The sequence below is a fragment of the Callospermophilus lateralis genome, chromosome 12 (genome assembly GCF_048772815.1).
Source record: "Callospermophilus lateralis isolate mCalLat2 chromosome 12, mCalLat2.hap1, whole genome shotgun sequence".
NCBI lineage: Eukaryota > Metazoa > Chordata > Mammalia > Rodentia > Sciuridae > Callospermophilus > Callospermophilus lateralis.
The window spans coordinates 97,591,968-97,612,825 of record NC_135316.1 but is presented as its reverse complement, the minus strand read 5'-3'; the positions used below and the strand labels follow the sequence as shown (position 1 = coordinate 97,612,825).

The 20,858-nt window shown below is 32.5% G+C and overlaps 1 protein-coding gene across 1 annotated transcript in view; it reads left to right on the top strand.

Annotated features, from left to right (window-relative positions):
• Positions 1–20,858, top strand: part of Uggt2 (UDP-glucose glycoprotein glucosyltransferase 2) — a 175,125-nt gene that overhangs the window by 10,050 nt on the left and 144,217 nt on the right. The window contains exons 4-9 of the mRNA XM_076872262.1: positions 262–374; positions 7,020–7,194; positions 12,543–12,639; positions 13,085–13,154; positions 17,283–17,383; positions 20,566–20,665. Of these exons, the coding sequence (XP_076728377.1) occupies positions 262–374; positions 7,020–7,194; positions 12,543–12,639; positions 13,085–13,154; positions 17,283–17,383; positions 20,566–20,665 (656 nt within the window). The remainder of the gene's footprint in view (positions 1–261; positions 375–7,019; positions 7,195–12,542; positions 12,640–13,084; positions 13,155–17,282; positions 17,384–20,565; positions 20,666–20,858) is intronic.

Here is a 20,858-nt window from a genome sequence, read left to right as displayed (position 1 = left end):
GTGCTTCTGCTTGAGCCACATCCCCAGCCCCTAAAATCTTAATATAATCTTTTTAATAACTTTGAAACATTTTTATTTCCTACAGCAAAATTGATTTTTATTAAAATATTTTAGAGTCTACTTACGTATGGCTGTTTTTTTACTTTAATTAGACCAATAATTTAATAGAAGTTGATGGGTTATTTTAATCAAAGTAATGTGAGTTTTTTAAATCATATTGTAATTAACTACTGGAGCTAAATATCATCTTTGAAATCTTAGATTGCTGCTGATGAGTCACCACCAGATGGTTGTAATGCATTTGTGGTTATCCATGAGAAGCACACCTGTAAAGTTAATGAGATTAAAAAGCTGCTGAAGAAGGTTACTTCAAGGTAAAATTATAGCCAAAAGTGAAAGAAGTAGTTTATAAAGTAGCGAGTTGAAATAGCAGAAATTTTAATATTATAAGATATTGTGATATACTTAAGAATGTGATATATGTTGAGAAATGAGATAATTTTGTCTGAATTACCTTTTATTTTGGAATACAGTTTATACCAAAATATCATAACATATACAATGTGTGTTTTATATGAACATTTTTTTTGAAGTAAATGTGAAACAATTTATTTGGAATATCTCTTTGTATATAAGCTGAAGGCTTGGAAATTAAAAAAATAATTTTAAAAATAATATAAATGAGATTGCTTTTGTAATGCATTATTCAAGACTTTTTACTTTTTGTATTTAATTAAAAGTGATAAATTAGAAGGAAATTACTAATTTATTAGTTTTTTAAACAAAGTAACACCTAGCAGTATGTGTTTTTTTAAAAATTTCTTTTGAAATAGCTTCTCATAGTCATATTTAGTAACTCATGTTAATACCTATTTGTTACAAACCTTTTCTTATATTTTCCTATAATTCATATTGATTTTAATATACAGAAGGCCCTTATTAAATAGCCAAATTTTCCTGTGTATGAATTTTACAGTGTTTTTATATTTAGTAAATTCTCTGAATTGGTTTTGTGAAAAACTAATATTTTCCAGTGGTTTTCTTTTTCCTGTTTTTTTAAAATTTTAATTCATCTAATTTATTTTCACCAAAAGATGAAGATTCAATAAATTTTTTTTTCTAAGATAATAGTCAATTATTATTTATATTATTTATTAGCTATTTGTTCTTTCCATTTATTCCTTTATTCCCCTGAGAATTAAACCCAGGGCCTTGCACATGCTAAGCATGTGTTCTATCACTATATCTCCAGCTCCACTTCCCCCAATTTTGAGACAGATGTCACTAAATTGCCCCCAGTATACTCAAACTTGGAATCCTTCTCCCTCAGCCTCCTGGGCAGCTGGGATTACAGGTATGCACCACCAGCTCCAATTATGTATTTCTTTTTTTGTTGTTGTTAATTGTTTTTTTAATTTGTAGATGGACACAATGCCTTCATTTTTTTTATGTGGTGCTGAGGATTGAACCCAGTCCCTCACATACGCTAGGCAGGTACTCTACCACTGAGCTACAACCCTGCTCCCAATTATATTTCTTATAGCAATGCCATACTTGTTTAGTATTTATTGCTTTATAATAAAGTATCTGATAGAGCAATTTGTTTCATTTGTTTTTCCAAAACTTTCTTAGTACTTTGCATATGTTGATGTTTTTGAATTAACATTCATATTCTTCCCTATATCTCCCCCGCAAAATCCTAGCAGGGTTTAATTTGAATTATGTGAAATCTATTGGTTAAATTTGTATCATCTCTTTCATCAGATAACATGGTATGTCTCTAATCATACCATCTTTTAAAATTTCTAAATAATCACTTTTTCAGTATTTTCATATATTAAGATGAATATAAAGTTTTTCCTCACTGGACATATTGATGTATTAGGTTATATTTTAAATGTTATACTTTGCATTTCTAAGAAAATTGCTCATTAATGTGTGATATTTTAAATTCCTTTCTAATTAGGATTGCTTTGTTCTCGTGCATCTGCTTTACCGAATGAGATTAGCCATACATTTACTTAAATTATGACATATTTAATTTTTTATCAGATTCATTCTAGCTTTATGTAGAGAATTAAGTAACCACATTATTCTTATTCTGGTCGAGTTGATTGATATAGGAGTTATATATTCTTTTATAGTATTAATAGATACTATAAAATTGTTAGTGCATTTTTCTTGAATTTTTTAAAGGAAATGTTAATAATGTATAAAGTTTATTGTCATTGATTTCTGGTTTTATATTTTTTTGTCAGATTTTAGTTTTTTGTGGTGCTGGGGATCAAACCAGGGCCTGGCACATGCAAGGCAAGCACTACCAACTGAGCTATATCCCCACCCCAGATTTTAGTTTTTTGATAGAAACTAATATATCCTGTCAGTTAAAAAAAAAAAAAAATCAAGCTGTTAGGAGAGGCCATCTGCCATTGGCCTTTTGAATCCTTGCATGTTCTTTCTTGACCTGACCAACAAAACATGCAAGGCCCTTTACCTGGGTCATTTCTCAGAATTGTCCTTGTAGCAAGCAGCTTTGAAGAATGAGATATTTCTGTTTTAGGAATGGGGAAGCAGTTTTACTGCTTACTGTAAAACAGTGGTTTCCCAAGTTCAGCGTTCCTCAGGTGAGGCATTCACCCATTGTTTGTGTTGTGTAATAGCCAACTAGGTCCATATTTTGTCACTGTGGATCTTAGGAGGCAGACATGCTCATACTGCTTTCTGTGTCCTGAGCAATGAAGTCTTTTGTGTTTGACACAAGTCTTATCATGTCTTCTGCCAAAATCCCATGAATGCTACAAGGGTAACTTAAGTTTGCAGGTTGAGTAAAATCAATCCTTAGACTCGTAGAGCTCTTTTCAGTTTTGGAAAGCAGGATGGGATGTCAGTAGACACATAGCTTTCTAGGAGAGAAAAGATAAGGGACCCAGGGGCTGAAGAGAAGAACGGTCTATACTTTCATCACCACTGCCCACCACTCTTCCTCTGCTCTGATAACTGATAGGAGTCTTTAGATTACTGTCATAACTCCTGACCCACATTTTGTGACACATATGCATGTTCCTATTGGAAAAGGTGCCCAAACTTACTCAATGTACATTGTTTTAGCTCCCACATTTTAATATGTATTTGGTATTTTAATTTTAGGTGCTTATTTGTGAGTGATCATGAAGGCTAGAGGGAGACTCTCAGGGACTAGCACATAGAGTATTCCTGGTAGTTCAGAAATAACAAAGAATCCCAAGAGGAGCATGGATAATCACAACTTTAGTTATATGCTTAATAACTGCTGGACTATCAGAGAGGATGTTTCCAAGTATAATGTCACCACCTGCCTGAATCTGCCACCAAATACACCCTTTAAAAAAAAAAAAAAAAAAAAGGCTTTTAACTTTCTCTAAGCTCTTAAGGAAACCGAACACCTGACCTCTGGTAGCCTCATGATTCTGTTATCTGACTTTTAAATTTGGGTATAGGTCAACTAGAATTTAATGACAAGGGACACTAAAAGATTCTCCTTTGTCAAATGTGTATTTAAGAGCACAGTTGCTTGGCTCTAACATGGTCTCAGGTGTAAGTGAAAATGTAGCAACTCCTTGGGAGCAAACCAAATGCCCCATTCCACTACTTGAAGTAAAGTGGCTCATTCAGAGGGACCCTCAATTTACAGTATTTTTCCCCAAATACCTGAGATAGGTTACTGATATATTCAGCTAAGTTAAAGGCTGGTGATGTCTTTGGACTGCTGCAGCTGTCTTTCAGCCAAGCATCAGCTACGTAAAACCAAATGTTTATGTGGCCACTCCACTGGTCAAAATTCAAGCCAGTCTTCTTCCTGACCCCTTAATGAAGCTTCCTAGATTTATACTGACTCTTGGGCTGTTGTTGCCTACCTTGTCTAGTCTGCCACTTGGAAGACAATTAAAGGCATCACTCTTTAGGGTTATACACCATAAAAATAAATCGCAATTGCCATTCTAGCAGTGTGGTTTTCCTGTAGAGGCACACATGTGGGCCTATTTTCTAATAAATCTGAATAGAGGCAAGCTATCTAGCAAGATGGCAACATTCAGACTAGTGCTCTTGCTACCTTAATCTACTGTTAGACAGCAGCACAGCAGAGGACCATATGTTTGTGAAAGCTATCACAGTATACCGTACCTGTGACTTCTGTTTAGAGATGATTGATTTGTCCTATGGTAAAGGAAACCATATTGTATGGGGTCCTTCCCGCTTATAGCAAACTATGTCGGACCTTTGAACTTGATTTGGTGCTACCATTGGTACCACAGCACTGTTGATGCTTTTTCAGGTTATGCTTTTACCGCCTAAATCTAGACTGCTAATTCTGGCCACATACTGTGGCCCTTGAAACTAAACTGACATTTGTGGTTTTCCAGATCATCTACAAGCTGATAATCATGTACCTGAAATCACTGGGACCACCAACATTGGGTCAATAATTAAGTGTTGTTTGAATATTCCATGTTGTCCGTGATTCAGAAGTCTGAATTTTATGACACTGGAATGTCTTCCTTGAATATAAATGAAAGATTTGGCTCTACCTTGCTCACCTCTTTCTGCTCCATATATTTTAGTAGAGCAGTTTGATATCTGAATTGATCACCCTCAGTTTTTATCTCTTGTCTGCCTCCTATGAAATGATCAGGATGAATGAGGTGGGAAGTTACATAGTATAGTCCTAGTTTGAAAATTCAAGTTGCCACCCTGACCATTGCTGGGCATAATGCATCTTTCCTTCCCCCAATAGCAACCTCAGTTTGGCCTGGTTGGTATATTGGTATAGCGCTCATGTGGATGCCCACCCAAAAGAGAGCTTAATTAAGGAATCCAAACTTTTGTAGTCTACCCCTAAATTGTTTTGTTGGAAAAACATAGTTCTAGATCATGTACATAGCCACTTGGTTGAGATTACTTGCCAAATCCACCTATAGTGGTTCACATAGGCCAAGATAGGGAACATAATGGATCTTTGTAAGTTTTTGTTTTAATGCCCTTGTCCCACTTGAATCTAATTCTTCCCAGAAAGTATGTGTGCAAGTAGAGACTGGTTAGAAAATAGGTAAAATTACGTTGGTGTTAGGATGAGAGACATTGATTTCATGGCTGCTGAAGACGACCTCAACCCTAGTACCTGGTGAGGGAATAGCTTAGACTCTGGAAAGTACAGGAGGGATCTGTAGCCCCAGCACAGCAGCCTCTCAAAACCATCATGTGGTCTTTCCAAATCGGCTAGTAACTGTGACTGAAGATCTCATCTGTTGCTGGTTTGTCCTCATCTCTGATGTGTGAACATGGCTGGTTCTGATCCATTATTTGTGCCTGACTCCTGTCATTGATAGCTCCTGAGCTCATATTTCCTCTCCACTGAACCCATGTGTATACATGACCTAGCACAAATTTGTTTAATCTTACCAGTACAAATTAATGTTTCTTCTGCTTCTTGAGCAACCTTGGGTTATGCCATAATGGTGGTTGGGGCTACAATTACCTAGATGATTCAAATCTAGTTTAATAGCAGTTTTCCTACTGAAGTGATGTGTACCACCTTGGGGTTAAATGTTTGTGTGTGGGAAAAGTGGGCCCAGAATGTTTCTACTAAGGATGAAGATTGCTTTGGGGCCCATCTGTTGGTCTTGGTAAATATTTTCAGTAACAGTGAAGTTTGGCAGGTTGGTTTAAACTTTTATGCAGGTTATAATGGATACTCTACTGGCCTTACACTATATCCTCTCTGTCGGAAATAGGATGTACTGACTTACTCATAGTTAGCTGTTTCTGGGACCCTAGGAGTGTGGTCAGATCAGCACTGCAGATTGACTACCTCCTGCAGCCTGGATTCCTGATGGTAGTAGTCATAATTAAATGATAACAAATTCGATAGATTTATCCCCAGCAAATAAGATGTCAAATGGCCCTTATGATAAGGGTTATAAACATAGATTATAGGACTCCTGTTTCTTAGATTATTCTTAAGGATTTTATTACTAGTTGTTTATACTTAGTACTGTTAATCTTTGTAGAAATAGTGCCTTTGTGTTTTTTAACAAATATTTGGAAACTTTTGTTGGGAAATGTGAGCTATAATGAAAAGTTATTCTAGTTAAATTTAATTTCATTGAAAATTGTGTTGTTATTTAAAGATGACATTATTGAGTACTCTCATACATTGTTGGTGGGACTGTGAATTGGTGCAACCACTATGGAAAGCAGTATGGAGATTCTTAGAAAACTTGGAATGGAACCACTGTTTGACCCATTTATCCCACTCCTCAGTCTATTCCCAAAAGACTTAAAAACAGCATACTACAGTGATGCAGCCACATGCATGTTTATAGCAGCTCAACTTACAATAGCCAAGTTATGGAAACAACCTAGGTGTCCTTCAGTGGATGAATGGATAAATAAAATGTGGCATATGTGCACAATGGAATATTACTTGGCCATAAAGGAGAATTTGCCAGTAAATGGATGGGACTGGAGAATATCATGCTAAGTGAAATAAGCCAATCCCAAAAAACCAAAGGCTGAATGTTCTCTCTGATTTGTGGATGTTATCCCAAAACAAGGGAGGTTGGAGAGGGGAATAATAGAAATAGATCAGACTAGACAAAGGGAAGGGGATGGGAGGGGAATAGGAAAGATAGTAGAATAAATTGATTTTAACTTTCCTAGCCTTGTATTTGTATACACAACCAGGGTAACTCCCCATCATGTATGACCACAAGAGTGGGAAATTAATAGAATAAGTTATACTTTATGTATATTCTGCCAAATACATTCTACCGTCATATATAACTAAATATAAAAAAACTAAAAAGGTAACCTTATTGAGAAAGCATTTTTAGTCTTTAGTAGTGGTCACAGGAAATTTGTTTGTTTTTCCTGTGATCATGTATATTATGAATCATTTGATAAGCAGAAGTTATAGTTATAATTCTATGTGTCTGATATGCTATTCACTTTCTTTTAAAAATTTGTGTTTGTTTTCATTTTAGGCCCAGACCTTATCTATTTAAAGGAGATCATAAATTTCCTACCAACAATGAGAACTTACCAGTGATTATTCTCTATGCAGAAATAGGTACCAAAGCATTTGTTGAATTTCACAAAGTATTGACTCAAAAAGCTCAAAATGGTAAAATTCTATATGTTCTTCGCCATTATATTCAGGTACATGCTTGTTTTTAGAATACTATTTTTGCTAAGAAAGCAGTTTTATTGATAATTTTCTTACTGGATTTATATAGTAATTTTCTCCAGAATAGCTGTTTTAGATTTTAAAGTATAATACAAATAGATATCCTTTGATTTCTTTTCAGTATTTTTTTTTTCCAATCTGTATATTTGGTTTTGTCCTAATTGGGACAATGTTGAGTAGGAGTGATGAGAAAATAGCCTTGTTTTTATCATGATCTTTGGGGAAAGTGTGTGATTTTTTACTCTTACATGTTAGATGTAGGGTTTTTTTTCTTATGACATTTATTAAGTTTAGGGAATTTCCTTCTATTCTTAATTTGCTGAGTTTTAAAATTAGTAATGTATGTTAATAATGTATGTCAAATGTTATCGAATGTGTTTTTCCTGCATTTACTGGTAATCATATAATTTTACTTGTTCACTGTTTACATGGTAAGTTACTTTGAATCATTCAAATGTTTTAACAGCCTGATGTTCTTTGGATGAATCTCATTTAGTTGTGATATAATATGCTTTTTTATGTATTGCTGGGTTAATTTGCTTGTACTTTGCTCAGGGATTTTATATGTGTTAGCATATAAAAGGGTATTGATTTCTAGTTTTATTTTCTCATAATGTGCTTTTTAAAATATTGGTGTTAGGTTATTGCAGGCCTTGTAGAATGATTTGGGAAGCATTACCTCTTCTGTTCTCAGGAAGAAATTGTGCAAACTTTGTATTATTTGTTCTTTAAGTGTCAAGTAGAAGTAAAACCATCTAGATCTGAAGTTGAGTTTACTTTTTAAAAAATATTTTTAACTAAAATTTCTTTAATAAATACCAATTGTTGAGGCTGTTTCTTCTTTGGTAGTTTGACTTCCGTGGATTTTCTCCATTATGTTTAGATTGTCAGATTTATGGATAGAAAATTAGTATATTTTTATTTAATGTCTGATGGATCAGTACCATTTTCTTTTTTTTTCTGATTTTAGTAATTTATGTCACCTCTCTCCTCCCCCACCCCAAATTTTAGTAATCTGTGTCTTCTCTTTTCTTACTCTGGCTAGAGGTTAATTGATTTTATACTGATCTTTCACAAGAAACAGCTTTAGTTTCATTGTTACATCACATATTTCTTTTCTTTTTTTTTTTTTTCCTTGTGGTGCTAGGGATTAGAACCAGGGTCTTATGCATGCAAGGCAAGCGTTCTACCAACTGATATCCCCAGCCCCATCATTACGTATTTCTATTCCAGTATTTCTTGTTGGCTTAGGATTTAATTTTCTCATGTATATTTAGTTTCTTCAAGTGGAACTAGATTACTGTTTAGATCTTTTTTCTAGTCTTAGTATTTATTGTTTTATATATTTCCCTGTAAGAACTATTTTAGTTGCATCCTGTTTAAATATATTTTACATATTTTAATGTTTATGTGAATAATTTAAGTTTCTCTTGAAACTTTCTAACTCATGGGTTATTTAGAAGTGTTAAATATCAAATATTTGGTAAATCTTCCAGATTTTGTTAATGATGTAGTTTAATTTTATTATGATCTAATATCATGTTTTTTATTATGTTTGACAAAAGTTTGGCTCAGAATAAGATTTTGTTTTGTGATATGTTCCATGTGCACATGAGAAGAATGAATATTTTTGTTTGGATTTTTTTTTGTAAATATTAGGTGATGTTGACTCATACATCGTCTACTTCCTTAGAGATTTTCTATTTTGTCAATTACTGAGATAAGAGTGTTGAAATCTCTAACTATTAATATAGATTTGTCTGTTTTTCCTTTCATACCTGTCAGTTTATCTTATTTCAGAGTTCTTTTTTAATGCTTACATATTTACATTGTACATCCAGATATAGAATAGAGCCCCTCATCACTATTTACTTCTTTGTTCCTGATATTCTGTTAGAAAATCTGTTTTATCTGAAATTAATATCTATTCCTACTTACTTTCTTTCTTTCAGTTAGTGTTTTTATGGAATATATTTTTTATCCTTTACTTTGACCAAGTTTAAGGGTTAAAAAATATAAATAACCAGTATTTATGAGAAAACATCAATAGTCTTTGAATTAGAAATTTGTGAAGAATAAATCATCTCTTCTTCCTTCACTCTTTACACATTTATCAGAAATGTGTTTCTGAATTGCTGGTTTTTTTTTTTAAACAAAAAAACTTCTCCAAACTTGTGGCTAAGGCAGTAATTACTTCTGTGAATTAACAGGCTAGGCATTTTTTTTTTCTGTAAGTATCACTCACAGAGTGGTAGTCATTCAACACTGGATTAGGGTTTGAGGTTCAAGGTTCAGGTTATCCTCATCCACTTGTCTGGCTTATGACTGGAGTTTCTTGGTTCTCTTCCATATAGCATCTTACCTTCTAATAGATTTGACTGCCATTCTTCACATCATGGTGGTTTAGGATCCCCAAAGAGTATAAGTTGCAATGCTTCACAAGTGCTAGCCCAAGAACTCAGACACTTCTGCCACGTTATTTTTGTCAAGGCAAGTCACAAGACCAGCTAGATTCAAAGATTGGAGAAACGCTTGATTTATTGGTGGAAAGTGGCAAGGCACATTGCAAGAAGTTGTGACATGGGAAAGGGTTGTTCATTGGGGCGATATGCCACAAACAAGTTGGGTATTAAGTTCAATACTAGTAATGGAACACAGCTAGCTCATTTCAGTGTCTTAATTTTGTTTTCTATATTTTGATAATTTGTGAAGCAGGCTTATTGTGCACTATAACCAATCCCAGGGGAGGACTATAAACAATCCCAGGGGAGGACTATAAACACCTTGTCAATACTGTGCGCCAGCGTCAGTTTCCTTGTATGAGTCTAATGAGGCAGAAATTCACATAGGTTAAGTGAAATAACTTTATTATTCACACATTTATGGGCAGAAAAGAACAATAGATGTTTAGGATTCATGGCTAGTCATTCCCCTCAGGATCAGAAAAGCTGCCCAGGATGGATGGAGTCTGTTGTACATGTGTTCCATGTCATACTGCAGCTGAGGGACTATGAAAGGGAACTTTGCTCTGGGTTTTATACTTGGGGGTGGGGGCACTGGACAAACTGGGCTAAGTAATTGCAGGACATGCTGTTCTAGGGGAGTTGAACAGAACCTGGGCTGTCCCAGGCTTACATCTGTGGCAGATATAAGTCTATGTTTATCTTTTTTAAATGTCCCATCCTTCTTACCTCAAGATGTTGTGTTTCTAAGAACTACAAGTGAGAAAGGAGAAAGAACTGAGTCACCAAGGCCATGTGGAGACTTGTCCTGCAATAATATCATATAAAATAATAGGGATTTGGGGTATTCAGCAGTAGTGGGAAAATCTTAGTAAATATTCTTGAGTGTGTTGGCAAAGTAGAATATCGGTATTTGCACAATCTACATAATGATTATAAAGTAAATAGAGAATGTGTAGGTGTTATATATTTGTATGGTTTGTAAATATTTACATATCTAAGTCATTAGTTTCATAAATATTTGAATACCTTTGTGCCAGACACTGTTCACATAACAGTGAATAAGAGAAACATTCTTTGTTCTCAGAGAACTTCAATTTTAGTAACGAGGTGTAAAATAAATAGATTTGTGGTAGATGATAAAGTGTTACAAGAAAAAAAATGAATCTGAAGAAAATAAGGGGATCAAGATTGATGGGGCTAAACTATGCAATAAAACATTTTATATATTTTAAATCAATAATTCTTCATCTATTTCTGAGTTTGCTAGTATAGATAAACTCCCATCAGTGGCATACTAAAGCTGTGATTCTCTACTGGGCAGGGCACAGCAGAGAGGCAAATTAGAAAAGGAATAAGAGTGGCAGGTATAAGTATATATTCATTTTTTTTAAACATCCCCAAGTGTTGTAATGTGCCCCATAGAGGATATGCCTATCTTTTGAGAATCCATCTCAAGTTGTTGTTTGGAGAATGTGACTGTATACTGTGAAATCATATTAACCAACTATTAGGGTATTTTGTTGCATCAAATTATAGCCTTCTGTTTTATGAAATCATGTTCATAGTTGCTATAATGTAAATTTAGTCAACATAAAATTCTAATAAAAATACTTTATCCTACCTTTGAAACAGATGCTTTTTTGTGGAGGAAATAATACATAGGAAAAGGGATATTTTTTTCTTAGCAGTCAATTTGACCTATGAGCATTTTAGTTTGCAAATCCAAGCTTATTAAACTACAATTCAAATTTTATAATTATATACTTTGAATGAAAAATAAATATGAACTTAATAAACACTTTTCTTTTTATTATTGAGGCACAAGTAACTTTCTAGAACTAATAATAGAAATTGGTTATGTGGAATTACATTTCTTTTATGAACTGTGGTAAGATTTGTGGCCTTATAGCTTCAATTTACTAAGCTACCAGTTGATTGTCAGATTCTGAGTGGATATTCAAAATGTGTCTTTAAATTGAGCTGTATGAAATTGAAAATTCTTTTAAAGGTTTTCAGTTTTGTCAGATTAGTTTAATTATAAATAACCCAATTTCCACATGCTATCTTTCTTTACAGTTTGGCCTGAGACAAATGAAATTTTAACGTGGGCAGCAATGTTAAATAATTTGTATATCTGGAACTAATTCTTAACATACTCTTGTTTGGAAATAGAAGAAGCCAAGGAGAATAGTCACTGTGGTCATATATTTATTTGAGTCTTAGAGAAAGTTCAGAGAGGAAAGAGAATAAAAAGAATACACGATTAGGGTTTTCATTCCCTCCACTTTTACCCCTACAACCTCTGTCATGTTTAGGATTGCAGAACTGCTCCATGCCAACCTGAATTAAGCAAAGACACAGTGTCTTCTGAGAGTTTGCTAAGGAGTGGTTTAAGTGGTTTCCTAACCTCTCACATAATTTGTCAAAGATACTGGTTACAGCACAACTGATAAGAATTCAGTCTGGGGCTGGGGATGTGGCTCAAGTGGTAGTGCTCTCGCCCAGCATGTGTGAGGCACTGAGTTCGATTATCAGCACCACATTGTGTCCACCTTTTAAAAAAAAAAATTTTTTTTTTAAAAAGAATTTCAGTCTGGAAGCTGGAAAGAACCTTAGAAATCTTTTAAAATATTGTGTATATTTATCCTGATTGCTTCCTTTTGAACAAAATTATTTTTCTTGCTTGATGGAGTAATCTCTAGACGTACGTTTTATATTTGTCAATTATAGACAGAGGAAAACTTAGGTAACAAAATTCTGATTATAAGTACTTAAGACAACTCACTTTTAGTCAATTATAGTCCCTCATTTAAAAAACAAATATTAATTTAATTTTATAAAATGTGTTTAAACAGAAACCAAGCTCAAGGAAAATGTACTTATCTGGATATGGTGTGGAGCTAGCAATTAAGAGTACAGAATACAAAGCATTGGATGATACCCAAATTAAAAGTAAGGTTTTTTTGTTTGTTTGTTTCTGATTTCTGCATTTGAGTAGAATGAAAATATGGATGCTTACATAGTTTTGATTTTTAAAAAAATTATCCTACGTGTGTTACTTGAGGCTGGAGGTGAGATAAATGTGTTCTTCCTTAGTTTTGAATTTAATTTTAAGCTGAAAGAAAGGTATTTAATATTACTGGATACTCAAAACTTCTTTAAAAATAGTAAGTTGTATATTATACCCAGTAGCTTCCTAACCATTTTTGGCACCACTTAACAAATGGTAGTATATGTAAGGTACATTGAGGCAGCTAAGATTAGGCTGCTTTATGGCTAGCGATGACTGACTGGCCCAGGAATTCTGTGAAATGGAATTTCATATTGAACTCTAATTTTTTATTGTTATTTCCATGTCTGAAAATATTTTTGTTTTGTTTTTCTTTCCAAAATGTAGCCATGACTAGTACTATAGAAGATGAAACTGAAGCAAATGAAGTTCAAGGATTTCTTTTTGGGAAACTAAAGTAAGCCTGAATTGGAATGAAACTGGTATTATTATAACCCTTTGTTTCTAAAGGAATTAATTCCATGTACTGTGTTGGCACATGTTCTTTTTTTATATATACATTCCTTGTTACTATAAAAATAACACGGAGCTAATGTCAAAAATCTAGGGAAAGCAGAAGAGCACAAAACTAAAAAAATAATGACCCTAATTCTACAACTGAGAGATAATTGTTATTTTCAATGTTTTAGTGTCTATCTTTGCAACCTTTCTGTGTGGGTCTTCATAGTTATAAATAAATGCATGAATAGCATATTGTTTTGCATAGTACAACAGTGTCATGTAACTGCTTTTTTCACATCCTGTGGAATATTCTATCATTTGGAAAAGTCCCACAATATAGGACTTTAGATTCTTTCCCTACTATTTAATTGAATATTTTTTGTATCAGTTCATGTGCGTCTCAAATTTTCTTTAGCACAAATTCTAGGGGAAAAATTGATAAATCAAGGTATGTATATTTTTTAAAGTTTTGATATGTCTAAATTTCCTTCATTGAATTGTACTAATAATACTTTTACTATTGTATATGAATGTGTCCATTTCCTAAAACTTTCCTAACCACTGATACTGTTTTAAAAATCTTGGCCAATTTAATAAGTGATATGATATTTCTCTAAATTCTACACTTATTTTACTGGGCTAAATCATTTTGTAATTTAAATTTAGAACAATCAACTATTATCAATTTATTATTTTAAGGGCTTACTATTTTAAGGATTTAATTTTTTTATGTAAGTTTACCGGTCTTTTGAATTTCTTCTTGTATAAATTGCTTATTTCTGACCTTGGCTTTTGTTTTTCTTGATGGGTTTACTGTTTTTGCTAATTTATAATAGGTCTTTATATACTAAAATTGTGAGTCTTTCACCAATTATTTGTTAGTTTATTTTCATATTAATCTTAAAGGTGGAAATTTATTCATTAGTTAGATATAACTGTTTCAGTTGAGAGTAGAGATTCTATTTCTAATACTAATATAACATCCCTGGAATAACTAGGAAAATAGAAATTTAGAACTTTGGATAACCTGTGTTAAGGTCACTGTTAAATGTGAATTTCTTTCCATTTACCCAGAAAAAAAGTCCATAAACAAAGGCTTGACATTTATAAAATTGTCTAAACCTTGAAAATATGAACCAGTGAACATAAGCCAACAAATAAATTGCCAAGAATTTATTAGCCTTGTAGCATTTTTTATTCCTTATTTGTACCATGTGATGCCATTCCATACTTGAAAGTAGTAACTTGTTTTGCTTAATTTTATTCTAACACTGTTGCCATAATAGGCAAAAAATTAATCACATAACAAACACTTGGTTAGAAAGTTTTTTAAGTTTTGAAGAGAATAAAATAATGTAATTTGTTATTTGCTAATAAAAGTATTACAGTAGTTCATGACACTTAAGATATATAACTGTTAACTATAATTTTCATTTGTTTTATTCACTTTTATGAAGTTATTATTAATGTAATTCCTTTAAATAATACTAAAAAAAAGCCAGGAACAATGGTGCATGCCTATTCCCAGAGACTCGGGAAGCAGAGGCAGAAGGATCACAAGTTCAAGACCAGCTTCAGCAACTTAGTGAGACCTTTTCTCAAAATAAAAAAGACTAGGGATGTATCTCAGCATGAGTATAATGCCACTGTGTTTAATCCCCATTACTACTATTACTACTACTACTACTACTACTACTACTAAGAATGCCAAAAAGAGAATACTGCCTAAAATTTTTTTTTTTCTTCATGATGCTGGGGATGAAACCCAGGGCCTTGAACATGTTAGACAAGCACTCTACCAACTGAGTCATATCCCCAGCCCCTGAATTGAATCTTTATTAAAAAAAAATCACTGAATTTCAAAATAGTATTATTTTTACAATATTTTAAAAAATAATCTTAGTTTACTAAGCTGTGGAAAATGCTCTAAAGGAAGTTCTAACAGTGAAAATATCAGATAAAAAATTTTAATAACTATACAAATTTGATTTAGTGTGCTTAGAAAAACACAATTGAAAAAATAAAACTTATCTCTATCAGAAAATTTCAAAATTTATTGTATCTAAAATTTTATAGATATGTTACAAAAATCATGAAAAATATTGGATCTTTAGCTTAAAGAGATTTATGCCCCACCAGAAAGAAATATTTCCCTTAATTTCTTTGTCACAGATGGACATTGAAAATCTTTTAACATCTGGTCTTAATTTTATATACTCATATAGTAACCTTTCAAATTAAAGTTGTGTCCTTTTTTTCTGCCATGCCGATTGAAGACAAGGAATAGGATGGTGAGTCTTCTCTGAATACTAGTGAATGGGGGTGGCTGTGATTTTATATACATTTTAACATTTTATGAGAAGGGAAATTTGGATTCCTTTACACAAGCAAAAATAAAAATGTTCATTAACTCTAGTTCTTTGTAATTTACATTTGTAATATTAACTAAGGACACTGAGGTAGGTTCTCTTGGCAAATGCATAGCTGTATATACAGCAAGAGTAACATTGTTGGGAACTTTGCTTATGCAGATAAATGAATTAAAATTTTGAAGCTTATTGGCCAAGCAGTATACTAGTGGCCTTAAAAAGTTAATGCACCTTACAAATTTGTCCTAATTCAGTTGTTTCAATGTCTTGAAAAAATGTATAATTTTTTTCTATTTTTAAATACAAATTTTTCCAGGAATAAATGGCAGGCCTCCAAAAATCCCTTGGAATTTGGGGTTGTTTTTAAAAGGAATACTTAGTTCTTCCACGGTGACTTGATGGCTTATTTAAAGCAAAGATTATTTGCTTTGAGGTGTATTGTATGAATAATATACATATTGCCTGAATTATGTAAAACTCAGTAAAAAATTATGATTATGACTTAATATAAAGCATAGTATGGTAGCTCTTACATTATTCTGTAACATTAAATATTCATAGTGAAGTTTAAGAAGAACTTTTTTTGTTGTTGTTTTTTTGTTTTTTTTACCTTGAAAGCTGTCTTCATTAGTCTTGATTTATTTTCAAACCTTGGTCCCACGTAGTAGTAAAGTTAGAAAATATTGACAGTGTACTATGTATTTTTATCTTTAACTATAAAATTAATGCATTTCTATATACATCTGTACATTTTTCATTTCACTTTTTAAATCTTCAATTTACTGTTGAAAATGTGTTTAGTAAGTTTTGCTGAAAATGTCTTATAAATTGGCTGAAGTTGTTTTAATTCTTACTTTGAAAAAGCATCTTTTTTTGTTTTATATTTTAATGGACCTGGAGATAAAATCCAGGGTCTCATGTATACTAGGCAAACACTGTATCACTGAGTCACATACCTAGCTAAAGTTATATTTTTAAAATAATTCTATTTAATATTAAATGATACTTTTTTTTTTTTTTGTACCAGGGATTAAACCCAGATGTGCTTTACCACTGAGCCACATCCCCAGCCCTTTCTTATATTTTATTTAGAGACAGAGTCTCACTGAGTTGGCTAGGGCCTCAGTAAGGTACTGAGGCTGCCTTTGAACTTGGGATCCTCCTGCCTCAGTCTCTCCAGTTGCTGAGATTACAGATGTGTGCCACTGTGCCCAGCAAAATGACACCATTTTTGCTTTCATGAGTGATAGAGGAAATAAGATTATAGTTTAGTTTAAATGATATATATAGTAAAATGCTATTCTGTTTCATTATTTGTCTTTCTCTTTAAAATGCCTAGATATGTTTAATGTTGGGCAGAATTATCCTATTTTAATTTTTTATGAGAGTCAGATAGAACTTTTCAGAAATAAAACAAACTCTGATTCTTTAAGAAGAATCTTTTTAGCCTTTTGGCTGAGATCAAGTGAAGATTGTATAAAAAGCAGTTTTTACTTTCCTTAAAAAATAGTTATTATAACAAAGGAGGCATATATATGTGTATACATATGTGTCTATGTAGCCCTCATTTTAAATTCTATAAATATAGCTGTATCAGTTTATTATCTTAATGATCAATTATTAGTTTGTGTTGAACTGTTTTGAAGACAATTTCAAAATCATACTGGTTGTATAATTTGTAGTAGATTATTAACTTTAATTACTATTTGATTCAGAGAAATATATTCAGATCTTAAAGATAATCTGACAGTATTCCAAAAATACCTGATTGAGAGCAACAAAGAAATGATGCCTTTGAAAGTCTGGGAATTACAAGGTATAGTATTTTAAGCTACCTGAACATAACACTTTGATAACCAATTACTTTTTTATTAAATAAGCTTTTATAAAATGATAAATTGTGAAAATAATTACTATTTGTGAATAATATAAATTACATTTTGTAGGAAAACATTTGATTAAAAGATGAAAGTCATAATTTTTTTAGACTTAAAATTCTGAGGTAGTTATTTTATATTGTCTTATCATTTTCAAAGTATGTAATGATTTATAGTTTCGTTTCAAGTGTTAAATCACATTTCAGAGAATTCTATTAAAATTGCTTAAAAATCTTGACTAAGAAGTCAGGATAAATCAGCACTAAACCTTAGTTTTCTTCTTGATTAAATTTTTACCTTGTTAGTCCTTTGCGTATTTCCTTGATAAAGTCTTAGAGAATACATAGTTCCAAATTTAGAGCAGCTTCTATGTGAATAACCTATACGTGATTTTTGTGACCAAAATTTAGTTTGGATTGAACTGTAAGTCCTTTTCAATTTTCCTTATTATTTAAAATAATTTAGTAGGTCATGGGGACATATCATTTTTCTACATGATTCTTAACTTTAATTACAATTCACACATTATTTACCTGTTTAAACTATAAGGTTCATTTGCTTTTAGTATATTTTCACAGTTCTGCAATTCTTACCAATTTTAGAACATTTTCATCACCCCAAAAAGCAAAACATTATTAGCAGTCATTTCCCACGTCTGCCTAGCTTCCCAGCTGTGAGCAACTACTAATCAGTTTTTAATTTTTAAAATAATAGGGTATTTATCAGTATTCTATTGCCAGAATAACTTGCATATAGTGTACAAAAATATTTTGCATTTCATCTGGATTAGCATTTACATGATCCTTTAATATAAATTATCTTATTTGACTCTTGGTGATATTTTGAAAGTACATGCCCCCTCCCCTGTCACTTTGTAAATAAGAAGAGTGAGAGTTAGTGGTTTGGTGTGGTCATTAAAATTGTTATGATTTGGAAATGAGATGCCACCAAAAGCTCCTGTTAATAATAGGAATATTCAGAGGTTAAATTATTGGATTGTGAGAGCTATAATCTAATCAGCCCACCTTAATTTGAATGGACTGACTGGGTGACTAATAGTAGGCAGCTGTGGTATGACCAGAGGAGGTTGGTCATTAGGGCTGTGTCCTGGATGGATGTATCTTCCCTTTGGCCCCTTATTCCTTCTTTGCTCTCTGCTTCCTGACTTCCACCATGAGCTATGCAGCTTTCCTACGCCAGGCCCTTCCTTCATGATGTACTGCCTCACCTTGGGCCCAAAGTAATGGAGTCAGCCATCTGTGGACTGAGACGTCTGAAAACGTGAACCCCAAATAAACTTTAACTCCTCAAAGTTCTTTTCATATTTTGGTCACAGTGACAATGATGCAAGTCAATCAACACATCCATGTAGCTTAATAAATGAAGATTTTTCAGTCCCAAGTTCTTTTTTTCTTTTTCATACTCATGAAAACATTTTTTATGGATCATTTATTAAAGTTGAAAGAGGGCCTTTGTCATCTTAGGTTGTTTTATGTAGCAATGGCCACTCAAGCTTTTGATCTTGTTCTGTTTTTTAAGTTTAATTTGTTATATATGAGAGCAGAATTACAATTCATATTACACATACAGAGCACAATTTTTCATATCTCTGGTTGTACACACAATAGTCACACCATTCATGTCTTCATACATGTCCTTAGGGTCCAACTTCTTTATGCTCTACCATATGTTATCTAAGTGAACTTTATTTATACTTAACAGATCTTTGGTCAAATTTTAAAATTATAGTGCAATGTGCATTATAATTTATGTTATATTTCCCTATCTTACACAAATGTTCTATCAATTCAGTACTATATCATTGAATATCATATTTGATAGAATATCATTTAAAATAAAATGAGATGTTTAAGAACACTGTTAGGATAAATTCACTTTGAAGAATCCTCTTTGAACTGACAGAATCTATTCTCCCTGGACTATTATGCTAGTACTTCAGTACTTTTTCTTTCCAGAAGTTTTCCCTTCACAAAAGAATCCTAAGAGACTTGAAAAATACCTATTGTGTTTGGTAATTAGGACACATTAGTGAGCACTGGTAGTTTCATTGCAGTACTTGGGCTGGAAACACTTGAGTGCATTGAGGAAATCATAATTTCAGTTAATTGAGCTAGTACATGATTCAGCTGGAATTTGAACCCTAGTCTGTTAGCCTCTGCAATCCCATGGGAGGCCATCCTAAAAGCATCTTAGGCTATACCTTCAGGCTGATTCACCACTTTGCATTGAGAACATGGAAGCAAAACTAGCAGTGTTATGTCAAATTGGTTATTTTAGTATTCCAACTCTGGTGAAATGTTAATGTTTTTTCCTGTTAAGTAATGACTAAATTTGACTTTAAAATATATACTAACTCTTTTTTTTTTTAAAGAAAGAGTGTGAGAGAGAGGAGAGAGAATTTTAATATTTATTTTTTAGTTTTCGGCGGACACAACATCTTTGTCTGTATGTAGTGCTGAGGATCGAACCCGGGCCGCACGCATGCCAGGCGAGCGCACTACCGCTTGAGCCACATCCCCAGCCCTTTATACTAACTCTTGACAAAGTAGTGAGATTAATAATGCTTCTGAGATATTTGAGACTGACTATAGTTAGCCACTCACATTTTTTAATAGAATTGTAATTTCAAAGAAATACTTTGATTTCAGCATGAAGGCAAAACAATATTGGAACATAATGAATATTTCTTACTGAGTTAAAGATGTTGGGTTTCTTTTTAAGCTGTTTTCAGAATTAGCTTTTCAAAACTTTTTTCTGATTTATTTTTTTCATCAAAGCTTTTTGTCACATTTCATTTAACCTAAGTATAGGGGAAAAAACTGTCAGTGATTCTTTTTGTATCTCTCTTTAGGATGAAATTCTATAATTTGTAAATAGCAGATAATAAATGGTAAATGATAATTGCTCATTCATAAAAGTGTAAGACTACCTTATTTGAACATAAGTCAAAACTTTCCATTTTAACTTAAAATTGTTAAATATGAGTGTTGACATGTTTACATATTAATATGTGGTACAGGTTGAGAAAAATATTTAAATTTCATGGAAATATGTGAAGATCTAACATTCCAGATTCCTTAATGTTTTTTTTTCCTTACAGATCTTAGTTTTCAAGCAGCTTCTCAAATAATGTCCACTCCAGTATATGACACCATAAAATTAATGAAAGACATCTCACAGAACTTCCCCATAAAAGCCAGGTACTTTAAAGTGCATTGGTTTGTTTGTAACCAGAACTCTTTTCATTAAGTAAATTTTATGGGAGTAGCTGATTTCATTTAACATGAGGATGTCAATTCTAATATCTGTAGCTTTTTGAAATTGGAAATTTTCATCATTTATGGTTTTTGTTTTTTAATAACTAAGCACATGTATTCACACTACAAAAGAAAA